The following is a 20,142-nucleotide window of genomic DNA, read 5'->3' on the forward strand; positions in this document are numbered from 1 at the left end:
GCAGACTGAGCAAGTAATGGCGAGTGAGCCAGTAGCCAGCATTCCTCCTTGGCCTCGGCTTCAGCTCCTACTCCTGAGTTCCTACCTCGAGCTCCTGTCTTGACTTTCCTTCACGATGAACTACAAACCGTAAGATGAAAGAAGCCCTTTCCTCCTCAAGTTGACTTTGGTCATTGTGTTCACCAAAGCAATAGAAAGGATGTCAGGACATGACTCTTACCATTTCTCTCCGAAGGTCAGCTGCCATTCTATGCTGCCATCTCAGCCAACGCACAGAGACTTGGTCTAAGGTTGGACTGCCCCTGATATCCAGGACATGGATGGTCACCGAGGGAGCAGTGATGGTTTCAGAGTGGGCTTTGCAGAACCCATTTTAAAAGCCATGAATGTCCTGATGGCTAGGGCTCTTGTTTTTTGAGTTCTACACAGCCTGGTAGAATCAGTATAGCCAACCAATTGATTTGATGGGCTAACAGGAAATTAAAAGTCACCAAATAAAAGAAAGAAAATCTGTTTTCTGGTTAGTGAGGGAGACAAGACGCCACATATGTGTATCCCATGTTGATGCCCTTTGAGTCATGGGCCTATGCTGCCCCATGAGCTGAGAATGCAGAGGGTAGACTTGGCCAGCAACTATTTTATCAGCACCTATTAATAACACATAAAGGTGGAGTTCGCGATGGCGCCCATACATGTACATAGTGCATTAGAACCCGCCACTGCCCTGTCTCACCCTGTCTCACTGCCCTGTCTCACCACTCCTACTGACACACCTCCTCTTCAAAACCAAGCCCACCTTTCTACATTCACGCCTGGTTATTTGTTTTGCTTTGGTGACCAATGAGTTTAATTAGGGTTGCTGACTGAGCCCAGGTAAGGGGTTATTTACAGGAACATGAGCAACTTACCCATGGCTACACTACTGAAGAAAACGTCTTCCCTATCCCAGCATCCATTGATCACCCTTCCTAGGAAAGGGTGTGGCTTCATGAGCCTCTCCTCCACCTAGCAACCATGAATTGCCTCTAAATTTACTGGAGGCTATTAACATAAAAGGTAGCTCAAAAATAAAATAAAAGGAGATAACCAGCCTAGCCAATCAGTGAGCTGGTCCTCTGATTTCTCAGTCAAGGTCTCCAGCTATGCTACCTGCAGCTGTTAAGCAGGCCCAGCAGAAGAATCAAAACGGTAGGAAAAGTGCGAGATTCAGCAGTCAGCAGAGAGTGTTGCCTACGGACTAAAATAGCAGCTACTTTCCTTGTGACAATTTGTGCAATTAGCTCCATTTCTCAATTCTAACCTTAAAAAGGGGGGAGGGCAAACCACTACAGACTAAAATGCTTCAGAATAATGCAATTGCCTGGGAAATCGTTTCATCTTTTAGAGGAAAAAATAATTTATTATTTAGTTGGCAAAGCAATAGGGTGCATTCCTTATATCATTTCACACAGACTTGGTTCACACTGACTTCCCTTCCCCGTCTTCCTGCCCCACCCCAACTTCACCGGACCCCTTCCACGTCCATGTCACATGTGTTCCTTACAGCCTTTTCTCCTCTCTCAGGAGTCACCTTCCAGACTCCTCACCTCCAGAACCTGCTGGTTTGTGGTTTAGGAGACTGGATTGTTTCACTCAAGGTATTTTCCAGCTCCAATCACTTTTCTGACAATTTCATAATTTCAGTCTTGTCATGTATGTGTGACACATTTTAGTGATGCATCCATCAGGTGATGAGCATCTAGGCTGATATTGTTTCTTTGCTATTGTATATCGTATATAGAGCATCAGTAAACATGGAGATGTCAGTATCCCTGCGGTAGGGTGTAGTTCTTTGGGTATGTTGGGGAGTGGTACAGCCAGGTCATATGGAAGTTCTAGTCTGAATTTCTTGAGACTCAAACACACTGATTTCCACAGTGCTATACTCCTACCAACAGTGGATAAGGGTTCCTCTTTCTCCACATCCTCCCAGCATTTATTATAATTATTATTTATTTTCTCAGTGATAACTATTCTGACAGGTATGAGACAGAATTATCAATGCAGTTTTAATTTGTATTCTGCTAAGGACTAAAGATGATGGACACTTTAGAAAGTGTGACCATTCGTACTTCTCTTGAGAACAATCTACTCATTTCATTGGCCTGGTCATAAATGTCTGGAGTAATTTTTGTAGTTCATGACATAGATATTAAATTGGTTATCTTTGTTGCTGTACTGCAACAACCAGAAGCTACTTGAGAAAGCATTTATCTGGGCTTATGGTTCCAGAGGGTTAGATGTCCATAATAGCAGAGAAGGAATGGAAGCAGGGGTGAGAAGCTAAGAGATTACATTTCGTTTACACACTAAAAGTAGAGCCAGGCTACAAAATCTCAACCTGACTCCCACCACAAGCATGCTTCCTCTAACCAGATGATGCCTCCTAAAGGTTTCATAGCCTCCCCGACTAACTGGGGAGCAAATGCCCATATGCATGAGCCTGTAGGAGACATTTCCCCTTCAAACCCCCAGGCACTAACCCCTTGACTGCAGGATACCAAGTTCTCTCCCATTCTGTCGGCTCGTTGATCTCGAATGCTCTTCACACCTTCTACAGCACCTCTGCCCTGGACGACTCCCTGCCACTGTGACTTCATCTTGAGCAGCATGGAATGTTAGCACACGATGAAGGCGACCTTGAGACATGGTATGACTAAGGTTTGGGAGGTGGTTCCCAGCTCGAGGTTTGTTTTTATGCTTATGTGACTGAAACTTAGTCATCTGCCTTCTCTGGGTCTTTTTCATTTTTGAATGGAAGAGCTTAATAAAGCAGTCACTAATGGTTATCTTCAGAACTACAATCCAGAAGCAGATGTTAAATAACACAGTTCTATTCCCCGACAAAAGTGCATTAGAGTCCACATATGAACGTGTGAAAGAAAATGCTAGAAAGAAGCAAACTTCTGCCCCTGAGCCATCCTTGACTTTCCTTATGTTGTAAATCTAGGGGTAGCCATCACCACTGTATGGCTGAGCAGACATCACAGTCAGACCTGAACAGAGTCACAGCAGACATTATAGTCAGACCTGAGCAGTCAGTCAAAGCAGACATCACGGACCTGAGCAGTCCCAGCAGACATCACAGTCAGACCTGAGCCATCACAGCAGACATCATCACAGACAGACCTGGGTCCAGAACCTAGTGCAGTCTTCATCAATGGCAGCATCACCAGTAGACCATGTAATCTAGACTCCCTCATCCTAAAGTCAGTGGCCAAGTACAGTCACCACTCAGTCAATTTAGGTCCATCATCTCCATCTAACCAGCTAGACTCTGATGAGTGATGGATTGGGAGAAAAAAATTACACAGGATAAAAAAGATAAAAAAAGAAAATAGAGATCTCAAGATGGAATGAAGGACAGAAAACGTCTCTGTGACCTTCACTCATCTCAGAAATGACCTGGACAAGGCAGGGTAGACCAGCACATCGGTTCAAGGGCCAGAGCCGCTGTCATTCTCTGGCCACTTGTGCTTGCTGGGAGCAACTTGTTTGGTTTTGGTTTTGTCAACTGGGGAGCAGCTTGTGAAGAGAGCGGGCCTGTTTTTTGCACTGTGCACTACTTTGTCCTTCATCCTTTCCTCAGGGAAACATCCTCTGGGGGGGGGGGGGCGCTTCCAGTGCTTGATTTTCCAAGCCCTAATTTCTCGTTGGCATCCATCCTCTTCATCACCCTCCTCCTCCCCAACCCCGCTTAGCCAGTGGCCTTGGAATGCCAGTCTATGAACCAAGGCTAAATTCCCTATACAAAACTAACAGGGAGAGCTTTACAAAATGCACACAGTGAGGTATCCATTATCAATAAGAACAAAAGTCCGCCGTTTGTGACAATGTGGCTCCAAGTAGAAACTATGATATTGAGTCGAATCATCCAGCCACATTAGAACAAATAGCTCACATCCTCACTGTGGAAGCTGAAAACATTAAAAGAGACTAAGAAAAAAAAAAATAGTGATTCCCTAGAGGGCAGGAATCAGGGTCAGATAACAAAGAGATAGGAATTGGTTTTCCTACAGCTCAAAGGGATAACTTTCGTCTGCAACAAGTTTATATCTCAGAATGACTAGCAGAATCTCAGACAGATAGCAATGATAAATGTGTGAGAAGATTAAAGCTAATTACCCAGATTTATAAAATACATGGTATACTGCATTGAATTATCATGTGGGGCCCTAAACGTGCACAAACATAGGTGTCAGCTGAAAATCAAGACTTCTTCAGCTCCACCCTCAGTCGGTCAGACTCGGCCCTGCCTGCCTGTGTCTTTGGTGAATTCCCCAGGAAACATCATACATATAGTCCACTGTTCTGGAGCCCATGATACTAGATTTTTCCTCTACAAGAATCAAAATGTATCTTTTCTTTCTAGGCCTGTTACCCCACCAATTCACCTAAAATAACTGTTTGTGTTGGGGGCCCTTCACTTCCTAGTTATCAATAGCTTCATATGCTTGTCTTCCGGGCTGGCTAATTTGTTGGCAACTTGACACAAGTTAGTGTCATCAGGGAAGAAGGAGGCCTCAGTAGAGAAAACACCTCCATCCGACTGGCTCGGGGGCCATTGGTGTGGGAGCGGCCAGCCCACTGGGAACTGCCATACCCAAGCAGTTGAGAGCGGGCTGCATAAAAAAGGTGGCCGAGTGTGAGCTGAGAGCAAGGCAGTAAGCAGCATCCCTCCTCAGCCTCTGCTCAGTTCCTGCCTCCAGATTCCCCATGTGAGCTCCTGCCTCAGCTTCCCTTGATAACGTACTGGGACATGGAAATGACCACTCTCCTCCTGAAGCTGTTCCAGTCATGCTGTTTATTATAGCAAGAGCAAACTCAAACATCCCCTACGATCTTCCATATTAGCCAAAGAGTGAAAAATATCCAGGAAACATAAAGGGAGTACATAGGCATCCCTCGGCCCATTTGCCAAAATAAAGCCAATCCCAAAGCTACCATACTCACGACCTCTTCCCTGTCACTCCACCCAAGGTCAGGCGATAGCAATGGTTTGGAGGCAAGGTCAAAGATATCACAGTGTGTGGGAATAAGAGACAGCAGCAAAGACAGATATGGACTAAGGACCAGAGGTCTAAGGCTCAGAATATTTTCCATTTCTGTTCATGAGTATCTGTAGTTCTATGGTGCCTCAGGGCAGAACATGCTCCCAAATGTGGGGTGAGGCAACTTCACCACTCTGGGGGCATGAGAAAGTGAGCTTACACAAAGGTCACATCACCTCCTGGGGACCCATCAAGGAGAGCACCATTTTCTCTCTGCTATCTGTTGTTGGCTAAAATGTCATCTCCTCAGTGCACACCATGTGATGTGGGTGAATACAGGTGAATACAAACAGTGCCATTTAAAGGCGGATGAAACCAAGATGCCAAGGAATTAAGCCGCTTGAACTCATGCAACCAGCAAGTGGCTAAGGAGAAGGACGAGGAGAACACCACACCGAGAATTTGAGAGAGTGAGACACTAACCCAGCAGACACGTTCTGTTATCTCCCTCTTCTCCGAAGTGAGCAATGGCAAGGAATAGGAAAACGTTCGGAATAAAAGTGTATACGAATGCAATGCAAGAAGAGGGCAAGAACCTTGGGGCTTCTCAGTTGGAAATTCCATGCACATTATATCCACTAAAAGCATTTATACCTCCCATGTCTGGAAAGCATCTTCAATAGATCATATACAGACAGATCAAGTCGCATTCAATATGGCAGATCTTGTCTGGATCCTAAGACAAGTCTCCTGTCCTCTAGTCTTCTAGAGGAGACCGCAGCACCCAAGTGGGAGGCACGCTGCAGCATCTTCTCGTCAGATTGACAGTCCACTGCAGAGTGCCCTTGGAATACCCCTGTCTCGGTGGGATGTACAAGAGAAGCCATCGGACCACACTTGTCCTATCCTCTGCACCCCAGGGAACATGCCTTGTGCCTGGACAGTCATTTTAACTTTGACAGCATCCCTGCTGAGATAATAATGCATAGACACAGCTTAGAGTTGGAAAAAAAGACCTCTAGAGATCTATCGTTAGCCTTGAATCACTACCCAAAAAAAAATTTCAGTTGGTGGAAAGATCAAAACATTGGCCACCATTATCCAGCTGTCCATCCACAAATGATACAGCAGAGACCAATGGTCCCCTCTTCTCTAAGCTATCAGTGACCCTGCCTGCAGAGACAGACCTGGGGGACAGTACTTCTTCCTCACCACAGCCAACAACCCCCTAGGAAGCTCCGCCCACCCAGGTGACACTGCCCCCCACTGATAAGCCAGCACACCCCATCTCCTGCAGAGCATGGAAGGTCTCGACCATAAAAGATGTAAAAGAAAGCCTCTTTAAGAAGTCTCCCTTTAGGGAGAGGGATAGTGGGAGGGATGGGGGACAAAAATGGGAGGTCGGGAGGAGGTGGAAATTTTTAATAATAAAATAATAAAATAAAGTAAAAAATATATATGAAGTCTCCCTTTAACTTAAGAAAACTGCACTTGATAAAACAAAATAAAATCACCCACATCAGCCGCAAAGCTTTTCAGATGGACTTACTCACTTCTAAGCAGAACGAACTCAACAATATATCACAGTTAACTGTGGTCACAGCTCCATGGAACTTCAGCTAGTGCTGAGAACTCACTGAAGGGCAGTTAATAGTCCCCAATCTGTAATCAACCTCTTTTACATTTGTTCCTAATCACAGGATCCAGTTTCATCTTAATGAACTGTTTTCTTATCGTATTACGGTTGGTCGTTTCAGCATGCCTAATGGCCCATTCAGGAGGTTAAATGACAATTAACGTCCCCTGGTTTTGGTGAAGGGAGTTTACCATCCCCCCTTCCCACACAGGATGGGATTTGAAGGGTAGAGTCACTGAAGATCAAAGTCAAACATACCTATTGCAGTCGACATGAAGCAGGAGGTGAGAGGCGCTCACAGACAGTGCAACCTTGTGCCACTGTCCGTCGGCCATGCGGTAGGGTAGGGCCTCCGTCCGGGGCTTCCCACGATGTATGTAATGGTACCGTATTTCTTCCCTGGGGCCACTGCTCTCCAGTTCAAAGTAGCTGCACATAAAGAACAAAGGCATTAGTTCTGGGCATCGTGGCACTCATCAGTCCCACATCCTCGTTACCAGGTAGCTTGGAATCTAAAACTAGGTAAACACAGCCCAGAAGGCCATGGCCCGAAATCAAGTGTACAGTATGGAGCCCACTCCATCTATTGTCTGAGAGCCCTTCTAACACTTCCTGTGCTCCTGGCATGGAGAGCAAGTGATCCACAGTGAGGTGGAAACCCGCTGGCTTAGCAGAGCTTGGAGCTGTGCTTCCAAGATACTTAAAACTGCAGCTCAGCAGCCTCTCTCTATTGACCGAAAGGGGCCTTTGTGTGAAAAGGCTTTACTGATGTTTGTTTTTAGAATTGCCATTTAAACTTTTCAAGAATTACTAAGGAAAAAAAAAAGGTGGGTTGGGCATCTGAGATTTAAATCCATGCCAGGGTGAAGAGACAAGCTAGGTCTTTCTCTGTTCTTCCCCCTGGGGAGTTGATTTCTTTAGATGCCCAGATGGTGGGAGAGAGGGGTGGCAGTCACTCACAGGTGAATCAGTACTTATGATTATCACCACGTAAAGTACGTAGCTTGAGTCTTCCTTCCTAAGACTGACCCCATGTTTTTCAGAACCATGTAAAATTCTTTGACACCACTTATGTGCTAGGGCTGGCACTTCATGGCTTGCTGGGGATATTGTCTCCTATAACTCCCAAATATCTTCACTGTCATTGAAATGTGACTGACCTCACCGCCACCTGCGCACTAGCATCTTACACACACATTCCATTTGCCTCCCATCATACCCTAAAACGTTTGCAAAAAAATCCCCTTCTAAAGATGGAAAGATTGAGACTCTGACTGATGGTGTGGCCCAGTGGACAGTGTTTGCCTGGCGTCTGTGAAGCCCAAGGTTTCTTCCCTAGCACAGCATAAATAGATGTGACGCACATACTTAAAGCAAGAGGCAGTGTGAGAGTTACAAATCGTCTTTATTATGGGGATACAAAGGGAATCACAGACTCATAGAATACAGGACAAAGTGAAGGCTGCCATGCCCCACCACTCTGCCTGGGGGAGACGTGAACAACTGCACAGCTTGTTTTTTCTCTGACCTCCGAAGAGAGTGAGAGAGACCCTTCCTCTCCCTTATAAGACATCACATCCACACTCAGAAGCCACACCCTAAGACTGGTACCAAAAAAAAAAGCTATTTATTGGAAAGGTATTACCACAACACACACTTGTAATTCCATTGCTAAGAAGGTAGAATCCAGAGGATCAGAGCAACTTATGGTTGGTCTTTTTTGACAATATATAGTGAGGTTGAGGCTAGCCTGGGCTACATGCAACTATATCAGGAAAGAAAAGATTGGAAATGGGAGGGGGGGAAAGGAGGAAGAAAGGAGATAAGGGGAGGGAAGAATTAAAGGGGAGGAAGTAGGGAGAAAAAATAATATTTTAGGATTATAGACATTTCCCTCCCTGTGCCTCAGGTTATTGGCATCTCCTAGGCACCAGAAAACACTCTTAAGTCATACTGGGCAGAAGCTCAGCTTGCATTTGCATGCAGTAGTATGTGACTCTAGTGGCTCTAGTGGCCCTAGTGGCTCTAGTGGCTCTTGCGGCTCTAGCGGCTCAAGGGACTCTAGCAGCATTTGCCTAGACAAGAAGCCGGTATAATTCTTGTAGTTGGAAGGAGCTACAGGATTCCTAGAATCCACTGGACTGACCAGACCAAAGTTTAACTGTGCTAAATCTAAAACACAAAAGTCATCACTGGTGAGGACTAGATGAAGCCATCATGAAAATCAGCCTCTTTGGACATGATTCAAACCATGTCAGAGAACGAATGAGCATTTCTTGCTCATCATTCAAAAGGATTATTCCCAAAGGAAATATAGAGGGGAAACTACCTTACAGCCACCTCATCCCCACTGCTTAAAGGATCAGGCTGAAGAGATCATCCAACCACAAAAGCCAGCTTCCATGCCCAAGTTCACGCTAATTAGGAATAATTAATATAAGGCATAGTTTCAAAAAGAAAAAATGCTGTGAGAACTCCTTCAGCCAATAGCCTTTAAAATACCAGTCCACTTTGGGTGTGGTCTCATGTACTACAAGTGCAGACAAAACAGGTGAGCAACTCTCTTTTCTGCTGGATTTGGTTCCAGTTCCCAGCACACTGCTTTAAAGTATGCTGTATGAACTGAACATGCAAGACCCACAGAAAAGTGACTGCTGAACTTGCTTAAAGAAGGTGAGACAGTCCTATTGGGTTCGTGCTTCATGAAGGAGTCTGCCAGACATTCTGCAGGACACACATGAAAGTGACTGATAAATTGCCAATATAGGCAAAAGAGTCTTTCAAATTTCCTACTGGATACTACAGGCCTATAGGCTAAAGATGTACATCCCAACATTGCAGAAAAACTTTGGGTGACTGTCCAGACAATAAGATGTCTCTGTCAATTCTAGAGTTTTGGGAGATGCTTACAATACACTTTCTGTTTAATTAGGTATTATTATATCCTTCTGGGGTCTTTGATGGAATTGAAAAACAGATAGTTATAGTTTTCCTTAGTTATGATAAAAAGATAAATTAGGTATGAAACTTCACACTCACAAAGAAATATTGCAACTATAATTCTTACCTGATAACTGTTTGTATATGTAATTTTATGATGTTAAAGTTAAAACCTTCCTTTTTATTTGGAGGGAAAAGGGGGAAATGATGTGGGATGTGCTTCTATGTATATATGTTGCAATTATTGGCTAATGAATACAATTACTTTGGCCTGTGACAGAGAAAAATATAGAGACTGAAATATATATGGAATCAGAGAGATGCCATGTAGCTGCCGAAGGAGACAGATGCTGTAATTTACCAGTAAACCTTGAGCCTCGTGGCAATACATAGAATAATATAAATGGGTTAATTTAAGATGTAAGAATTAGTTAATAAGAAGTCTGACATAATAGGCCAAGGAGTGTTGCAATTATATAATAGTTTCTGTGTGATTATTTCAGATCTGGGCAACCAAGAATGAACGAGCAGTCTCTGCCTACATGCCTTGAACCTGCCAAGTGCATTTTTATGATCACTTTGCATTGAGTTCTCACATGATCAAGACACAGAGCATGCCTAACACCGGGAGGACACAGCTCCAGCCTGGGAAAGCACCATGATCTTTTGAGACCTCACCAAGATCCATACATCACAATTATTTTGACCAATAAGAGACTCCTGGGAGAAGTGACCCGACCTTGAAAGGACTTCAGTCCATGACAATAAGATGGCTGATAGAATCATTAAGATGGGGGTAAGTGCATTTAACCAGATTCAATCACTGTTCCTGGGGTTAAGGCCTCATTGAGCAAGTACTTAATGTGTTATAAATAGGCTGTCGAAAAAAAAATCTCTGCACGAATCACGGGAGTAAGTGATTACCTTGTAGTCATCACAAACATGTAGCTCTGAGGAAAGAGCCTCACTCGAGTGCTTCACAGAGGGAACCTGAACCTCGGGGTGACTTTTCCGATAGCACCACATGCACCTCAAACTACCTGAATACAATTCAAGATGGCATGCACTTGAAGAGTTGCGTTAGGTACCTGCTGATGTGTCCCCAGGGATGGCAAAACCACTGGGCTGAGGGGCACCTGGGCCAAACTTTCACAGAGGCTGAGGGAAGCACAGCAGTGTGTCCAGATAGTAACTCTCCACTCACAGGGGCCGGTGGCATAGCCCTGGCAGCAACCTGCAGGAGACAGCCACTGATCTGAAGGCTGTGGCGTGGGAAGGGGCACCATGATCTAAAGAAGAGCGCTGTGCTTGGTTGTAGTGGTTCTAGGGGGCTCATGTTGGTAGCTGTGCTTGGAGCCAACACAGGGCACTGGCCAAGTCAGTGCTCCAATCCCCTGATGGATTTATAATATGGTGGCATTACTGGGGTAGGACCTAGTTGAAGAAAGTTTGTTCTTTCTCTCTCTCTCTCTCTCTCTCTCTCTCTCTCTCTCTCTCTCTCTCTGTGTGTGTTTATGTGTGTCTGTGTCTCTGTGTTTGTGCCCCCCTGTCTCTCCTATCTCTCTCTATATCTCTATTTCTTTATGTGGTTTTCTCTCTGGCTTTTTCCTCTGTATTTATGTTTCTATGTATCTATCTGTCCTTCTCTGTATGGCTCTTTCTCTCAGATGACTCTATGCCTCTCCATCTCTCTCCCCTCTTCCATCATTCTTGGCCTGTCTAAGCTGCCCATAAGCAGGCATGTTCTTCTGTCACCTGATTCCACTGCCTTACTACAGGCCACAGCGAAGGAGTCAAGTGACATACATCAAACCTTCCACACATACCTTTCCCCCTTCCCTCTGACATTAGGTCACAGGGATGAGAAGGAGGACTGACACATGCAGTCTACAGACCAGCAGCATCATGACTGCCTTCCCCAGCCCAAGACCTACTGAGTCAGACTCTGCATCACGGCAAGACCCCAGAAGATTTTTGAACACCTAAATGTTTAAGATGCTGTGTAGTCGAATATGCTGGGTATCCTTGCTGGCCAGCTGCTCACCACAAGGGTGGCAGACATCTGAAACTCCACGATAAGTGGTGAGTAGCAGCCATTTGCAGCTGTACGTGAGGATGGGGTGTGTGTGGAAGCACCTGCCAATGAGCTTCTTGCGAGCAGTCCAAATCTGAGAGCCATGGCTCCTCGTGCAGACATGCTTCCTGACCGCCTGGAGGATGCCAGCTCTGTAGGATAATATATCACCAATCAGGGCTGTGGGCAGCACTTCCCTAGCCTTGGGCCTCACTCCAGGGTGCTAATCCCAAGAACACCACTCCCGGAATGGCCTGTTCATTTTATAGATGTTTGTAAACAAGGATAATAATCCCTCTTAAAGTTTTTTTTTCTTTTACATGCCAAGTGTTCTCCCATATATCCCTGCTTCCCAGCTGGACTATTACCTTTTCTAGAAAATGACTCTTCTTTATTCTTCCTCCTAGACACATGAGCTTGCTGGTCCTGATGCTTCAGGCATGCTCAAATGAATCCACTCGGTGCATCACCAAAACAGAAAGAGGAATTGGGGCACATGTCTTCTACTGCACAGAACGATGATATCCCTGCCTTGCTCTCTGCCGTGTGTGACTGCGACTGCACCCTAATGTTTACACTGACTTTCTCATCGACTAAAACCCTGAGTCCTTTCGCTCTATGGAGACAAATCCTTCCTACTCTTTTTATTTCCATAGATGTATTATAAAATTGAAGTTTTGCTCAACTGCTCGGCTGCATCTGAACAACTCCCTAAGGCCCGCCCTGTGGTATCAGGCACAACCGGTTCACCGTGAACAGAAGTACACTTTCATGGGGCATATGAATTTCATGCTATGTTTGGAAATAAAATTCAAGAAGAATAATGCCAAACAGTACAGGTTGATCAAGGTCACACAAGACGTTTTTATTGAAATATTTATCATTTTTTTTCCAAAATTGATACTGACGTGCTCTGTTTTGAGTATTTTTTTTTAAATCAGTCATCTGTGATGATTGATCTTCATTATTGCTCCAGTGTAGATAGAGCCACCAGAAAATGCACTTCTGGGGGTGTATGTGAGGTGTATCCAAACAGCTATAATGCACAGAGCAGAGTGCCATCACCTCACGGGCTAGGTTCCTGGACTGAGTATAAAGGAAAGGGAGAGTCCAGCTGAGCGCCTTCACTCGCATCTCGGCTTCCAACTCAGTATAACCAGCTGTTTCAAGTGCCCAGAGACACTGGCTGCCACACCTTCTCTGTCACGAAGAGCTGCACCCACCACCTGTGAGCCTGCCTGCCTTCCTTAGGGTGTCTCTGGCGTGCATTTGATCACAGAAGCAACAACAAAAGTACCTGAAAGCCTAGTTTAGTGAAACACACCTTTAATCCAGGCACTTGGGAGGAAGAGGCAAGAGGAACTCTGTGAGTTTGAGGCCAGACTGGTCTACCCTCTCTCAAACAAAAAAAGCAATGAGTTCAATAGGAGAGAATACACAGTAGGCATTTTCAACATGTTACAGACACCCCTGCTGAGGAAAGGTTGGAAACAGTGGGAAAACAGGAGAGACTCATTCTAAATGGCCTGTGTCCATTTTCTTCATTAGGAAAGATAAGGAGTATCTAAGAAAGGTGTCTTTTCTGGCGATCTCCTCTATATGAGATACGTACATTGCTTAGGTAGAAATCTAGCAGTAAGAGCTTTAGTACCTTGTTCTGTGCCTGCCCACAATCCAACAGCAGCTTCTCTGTGGCTGGACAAGCAACTGCATTGTGGGAATCAGCATAGAAGATCAAAGATAAATGACCTTAAAAAACAAGGCTGTACTCCGGAAAGACCTCAAGGCAAGCAGGGCACTAAGGGCCTGCAGCCACTAATCTGCCTTGGATATGGGAAAGCAGGCCACCTCATGAGGAGACAGAGCACTGAGTGGACCACTCCGAAATCCTAAATAGAGTCAAAAGGGAATAAAAAAAAAGTAGTTTCCTCAGAATGGTCCCCATAGTTCTGCTGTAAACCTCAATAAAGGCTAAGTCTAGTCAGTGCCATGTGCTTAGTTCATGCTAATGGCAGGGGTTTCAATGGAGGACTTGGGGAACTGTTAGCTGGAATGAGTCTAAAACTGACTACATGGATGGAAATACTGTTCCTCCCAGAACTAATGCTGAGCTGGGCACGAACATGATAAACATACTTAGACATAGTAAACATGCTTAGATGTTTTTTCTGAGTGAAGAGACACAGAAGAGCTTGAATCTGAAGAGAAAGGCAGAAAACCATGGAGAAGCCATTCATAGAGCTGGTCCTCTCTGACAGGAGCAGCAGGAGGGATAGCCCCCTCTCGCCCATGGGACAGGTGACAGGGAAAGGCAACTGCAGTATTCCTGCCCCCATAGCATGTCCATCTATGAAATGGTCTTGATATCTCTCTCACAGAAAGAGAAGGGGTCCCACAGTTCCGGGGACCTTGTGATGCTTGGTGACCTCCAAGGATGGCTTACAAATGCATGAGTACAGTTTCAACCCTGTGTACCAGGATATGCTTGATGCCTCCAATCACCTCCTAACAGGCCTGAGGATCCTGAGGACACCATGCTGGGAGGAAGCCCGAGTCACATCCCGGAGACAGCAGGCAGACGCTCTTATTGACACAGAAACTGGGACACGAGCCAATCGCTGGTATAACCCAGCATGGAAACTCCTCTAGATGGCTTCCCCCACCGCCTGATCTCCCCAGTGGAAGCCACAAATATCATGAAGCCCAGATAAGTGCTCTCCTTTAGGCTATGCCCAAGCTCTTGACCCAAAGAACCTGTAAGCATTAAAAGTTTGGGGACCATTTTTCAGACATTCACAGAAATTGGAAGACTATGACTTCAAGTATACATATTTTTGACCTTTAAAAATTGAAACTATAAATTAAACATGTCTTTTCTAAATGCCTGGGGTCTCTGGCCAGATAATCAAGTCTCAAAGTAACAATTCTCTGCTTAGAAGTAGTCCCGCAGATTTAGAGCTGTGCACTTTCTCCTAACTTAGAGAAGGAAAACTGGTAGTCCATTTTCAGTGCACAGGTAAACCAACTGATATTTTTAGGTTAGTTATTAAATCCATTTATTGCAACATTTTGGGTGGGGTCTTTATATTCTTCTCTGGGAGAGAGCATGTCATTAGCAACAGTGACCACCTTAGAAAAAGAAAAGCTCTGTCATATTCAGCACTGGAGAAAGAAATGAAGCGTATAATCTTAGTGAAATGAGACAGATAACGCAGAAAGACAAACACTGCTTTTTCATGCATAAAAGAAGGAGAGAGTAGAACGGTGTTTGTGGAGGCTGGGGGTTGACTGAAATGGGGAGATCAGACTGGAGGAACAAGATTATTCTTCGGTTTTCTTGCACCTCAAGATGATCTGTTAATGATAAAATAGTATGCGTTTCAAAATTGTTTTTATAAAGAAAAGTTCAACTGTCCTTACCCCAAACACATTAGGGTTTTGAGGCACTGAGTACAATACCTCGAGACACTCAAGACACTCAAGTGCGTGTGTTTATCTAATCAATCTGCACGATATGTACAAACCACGATGTCACTCTGTACCCCACAACTGTAAACAATGATACAGTGTCGGTTAAAATTTTAAAAATATTGAAAGGTTTTTAAAGTGGTATTCAACTCTACAATTTAACTTAGTATCAATACACCACTGTATTGTTTTTGAATACATGCTTGCCAGCAGATAAGAAATAAGCACATAAGGAATTCTTGGATTGTCATTCTTTTTGGCTATCACTTTTCCAAGTCTCAGCATCATGGTTTCAGGCTCCACATTTGCTAGAGTGGTCACACTGGTGGTCTCTTCAAAAACGAGATGTGTTCCCTGGATTTGGTCCCAAGTGCCTCCCTAGTCTGTGAGGTATTTGTCTGAGTTAAGGAAAAGGCTGCAAGGTACGCACACTAACTTCTGGTGCTTCCTCTCCCTCTGAGTACAGCAACGTGCTGTAGAATAAGGTTTAGCCAGAAAACACAAGCCGCGGGGCAGCTCCCCAGCTGAGACCCTCCCTCACTGGGTCCACATGCTTCTCTCTGCCTGTGGCTTCATTCGGTAGAAGAGTAAACATCCACTTCACAGTTTGCTTAGGACAAAATGGCATCAATCTGTAAGCCGTTTTACAAGGTGTGCAACGCTGCTCACAATTTCTTATCTCTTTCTACGTCCACAGAAACTAGCAGCTTCGGAGAGGCAGAACCCGGAATATACACACACCCTCTTCACAAAACAGACCATGTCTGACTTTCCCTCCTGGTTAGCTATGACCCGGTGATTTGATTTGATTTGTAAAGACACATATTAGTTTTGTACTCAATGTGCTTAGCAAACAGCTAGCAGATTAACAGCAACAATGACCTAGCATCTGTTTCTAAAAACGAAGCACTCACGGCTACGTGTAATGTAAAATGAACTCTATACATGGGTTCAAAGTGGCTCTATCAGAGACTTCAGAATCCACGGGGAATTAACCTGGCTGTCCTCGCCAAAGTGAAGGCTGACTTGTACTTGCTCCTACTCCAAAATGGATAACCAAAGAAGAATGACCATTAGGAAGGCAACACAGCACAAACTCTTATGTAAAGAAATCTAAAATGAAAACAACCAATGAGATCATCTACAGAGGTGATGGGAGGAGACATGGCTTTCTTTTTAATGGAGAAACTTTGCAAAGAAAATTAAATTTAAGATGTTTGTTAAGTGATCCCAAGCACAGAGCTTAGAATCTCACTATTGCATTTGCATCATGCTAAGGTATAGCTGTGAACCTCTTGAACTCACAATCAGAATGGTTATAATCGAAGGCATAACTATAAAAATTGTAGTAGCTGTCGGCATAATTGAAACTGTAGTAAGATACATACACACACACACACACACATATACATTTTCTATACACCATTTACTGAAGACTTGATGAGAAGGAGAGCCAATGAGATGGATTCATACGTCAAAGCCCTTGCTGAGCAACCCTGACAATTTTAGAACCTATGGTGGAGGAGAGAACCAACCTACCCCTGAAAGTTGTCCTCTGACCTTCACACATGTGCTGTGGTACACATGAGCCTGCACACATACACACAATACATACCTGTCATAATACGTATAAACATATCATACATGCACATATACATCATAAACGTGCACGTACACATACACATCATACATACATAAAAACTTATCAAACACACATCATATACACACATGCACAATATTTAAAACATACAAACATATAATAAATACACAAATATATTGTGTACACACATACATCTCACACACATCATACATAGAAACATATAATACATACACACATATATCATACACATACATGCACACACATATACATCTCATACACGCACGATAATGGTAATAATATTTTTAAGATTTTTAGACAGAAAGGATATTATTGTTCTCAAACAATGCTCTCTGATTGTTTGCTTTATTTGAATCTTTATTTTCATGGTTAAAAAGTGAAATTCACAGACAAATGGATGTAACTAGAAAGAGTCATCCTGAATGAGGTAACTCTGACCCAGAAAAACAGTTTATCACTTAGAGGTGGACGTTAACTATTAAGTCACTGATATGCAAGCTACAATCCATAGAACCACAGAGGTTAGGTAGACAGTAAGGGTCTAGAGGGAGGGATGAATCTCCCTAGGAAGGGGAAATAGAATAGACAGATAAGGATGGACAAGGGTGGGAAAAAAAGGTGGGCCTGGAATGGGAGGCTCAAACAAGGGAGGATATGGAAGAGGGGATGAGGAAGAAATACAAGGATCAGCAGCTAAAACTAAGGACCATTTGGGTATTTGCATGGAAACCCAATACAGTAGAAGCTTCCTTTAATATATACATACATGATGAAAATCCAAATAAAATTACTAAATAATGGGGGAGACAGAGCCCCAGCTGGACATCTCTCATCACCAAATGAAACTTCCAGTACTGAGAATAAGTTACATCTAATCAAGTTCTTGGCCAAGGGAGTTCATGGGAGCCTCCAAACAACCCAGGCAATTGTCAGGGCTGTTGGTGGTCACTTACAAACTGAGAGTAAGGGCCTTTTGTTGAAGATAACACCTACACAACTCATTAAAAATGGAGCAGTCAAGGTGGTGCAGACCAAGAGCATTCTCCCCTAGGCTCATGGTACTAGGAGGTGCTCTGTATGCTACCTAAAAAGAAAGGTAAACATCAACCCAGCCACACACACTTCTGTCTACACGGGTAACCTGCCTGCAAGATGCACCGGTGCAACAGTGCACAGCGTTTCTGGGAGCAACCAGCCAATATCTGATTGGAGTTAAAACCCACTCCATGAGATGAAACCCACACCCAATACTGCTTGCCTGGCCAAGACCTGAAACTAGAGAGGCCTGGGGCATAGAAAAAAAAAAAAAAAAAAAACAAGATCTATGTTGTGCTAGAGAAATAGAGCAATAAAATGAATCCTAATGACATTCTGCTATACTCATAGATCCATTCCTCATGCAGTCATCATCAGAGACGCTTCCTCCTGAGAAGATGAGAACAAATACAGACCCAGAGCCAGAGAGTGAGAGACTGTGGAACATCCAGCCCTGAAAATGAAGCCTCCCTCAGATCCCTCCAGTCAGGGCTCAGGGAACCCCCTGGAAAAGGAGGCAGAAAGCATAAGTACCGAATGGACATAGGACACCAAGGAATTAAGGAATTCTAGAAACAACAGGCCTTGTGCACATCTGAACTCACAGAGACTGAGGCAGCACACACAGGGCGTGCACAGGTCTGCACCAGATGGGGTCCTAGCGCTGAAGGGAGAAGTGGACACAGGCCTCATCTCTCTATACCAGAAGCTCTCTCTCTCATTGATAGCCACTTACAAATACACAGTTTTCTCCAAGGGAGTCTCTCTGGGAAAAGAAGCCACTCTTAAGAATAAGCCCCATGGTCAGCAGTAGATGCCCAACACAAAATTAATTCAGTGACATCTTTGGTGGTTCTCTGTCTTATAATATTAAATGAGGGCTCTTTAAAAAAAAACTTGCAGGTCCTTTGCAAATATATCATCGTTTCCAGTTTTGGGTTTTCGTGGGATTCCTAAGTGTGCAAACATGTATAATCTCTGCTTCTATTAGGAGTTTCTTGTGCTTTTCTCTGGTTCTTTTCCTCATTTGCTTGTTTTGCCATGCTCTGATTTGTTTGTTATCTATCTTATTTTTATTATTATTATTATTATTATTATTATTATTATTATTATTCTTTAGAGTGTATGGATTCAAATATGATGGGAGGTAGAGAGGATCTAGGAGGACCTGGAGAAGGGAAACTTTAATCATAATTACCATATAAAAATTTATATTCAATTAAAAATAAACTGATTAATATATCTATAAAAGTGCTCAATGAAAATCAACCCTCTAGCCCTCTAGCTGGGCAGTAGTGGCACACGCCTTTCAATTCCAGCACCCCAGAAGTAGATGTAGGTAGATTTGAGTTTGAGGTCAGCCTGGTCTGTAGAGTGAATTTCAGGACAGCTAGAGAAACCCTGTCCCAAAAAGTCAAAAAAAAGAGAAAATAAAGAAAAAAGAAAAACTCCCCTCCCATCCTAAACAAACCATGCCCAGAATCCCAGGTTTGTCCTAAGAAATCTATGCTGGGTCTTGTGCCTTGTTAAAAAGATCATTCTCCTAAGTCCTTTAGGGTAGGTAGCTTTAGATTTATAGGACACTGCAATGTAGATGTGACTCTATGCCCCCACACTAGCCTCCTGTGTTACTGACATCTTACATAGCCAACGAAGCAGTATAAATACACCATGATTGACTAAAATCTATGCATTCTTCATATCTCCTTAGTTTTTTATTTCTACTTTTTCTTGGAGAATTTCAATCAGTGTTTAGGATCATATTCGTGCCTCCCTAACTCCGGCCAGAGACTTGCTCTCTCTCTACCCACTCAGATCCGGGTCCTCTCTTGTCATCTTTAAAGTCATCAAGAACAATGTGTGCTTCTCAAATACTCCTAGGTTCGGGGCCATCCACTGGACTGTCAACCTACAGGGGGCCACAGCCTTGAAAATGACTCTTCCTTCTCTAAGAAGTTCTCAATTGCCAAAATGTTCTCAGTCAGGGGTGAGACTTCATGCACACCTCCCCTCGGCATGCTGGGATTTTTTTATATTATTTATTTATTTATTTATTAAAGATTTCTGTCTCTTCCCCACCGCCAACTCCCCTTTCCCTCCCCCTCTCCCAGTCAAGTCCCCCTCCCTCGTCAGCCCAAAGAGCAATCAGGGTTCCCTGCCCTGTGGGAAGTCCGAGGACCACCCACCTCCATCCAGGTCTAGTAAGGTGAGCATCCAAACTGCCTAGGCTCCCACAAAACCAATGGGTGCAGTAGGATCAAAAACCCATTGCCATTGTTCTTGGGGTCTCAGTAGTCCTCATTGTCCACTATGTGCAGCGAGACCGGTTGCATGCTGGGAT

At 44.0% G+C, this 20,142-nt stretch overlaps 1 protein-coding gene across 1 annotated transcript in view; it reads right to left on the bottom strand.

The window, feature by feature from the left end:
* Nell1 (neural EGFL like 1) overlaps positions 1-20,142 on the bottom strand; it is an 824,157-nt gene that overhangs the window by 678,732 nt on the left and 125,283 nt on the right. The window contains exon 4 of the mRNA XM_050122124.1: positions 6,925-7,095. Within this exon, the coding sequence (XP_049978081.1) occupies positions 6,925-7,095 (171 nt within the window). The remainder of the gene's footprint in view (positions 1-6,924; positions 7,096-20,142) is intronic.

The sequence above is a fragment of the Alexandromys fortis genome, unplaced genomic scaffold, assembly GCF_014885135.2.
Source record: "Alexandromys fortis isolate MF-2015 unplaced genomic scaffold, M_Fortis_MF-2015_v1.1 scaffold_170, whole genome shotgun sequence".
Classification (NCBI taxonomy): domain Eukaryota; kingdom Metazoa; phylum Chordata; class Mammalia; order Rodentia; family Cricetidae; genus Alexandromys; species Alexandromys fortis.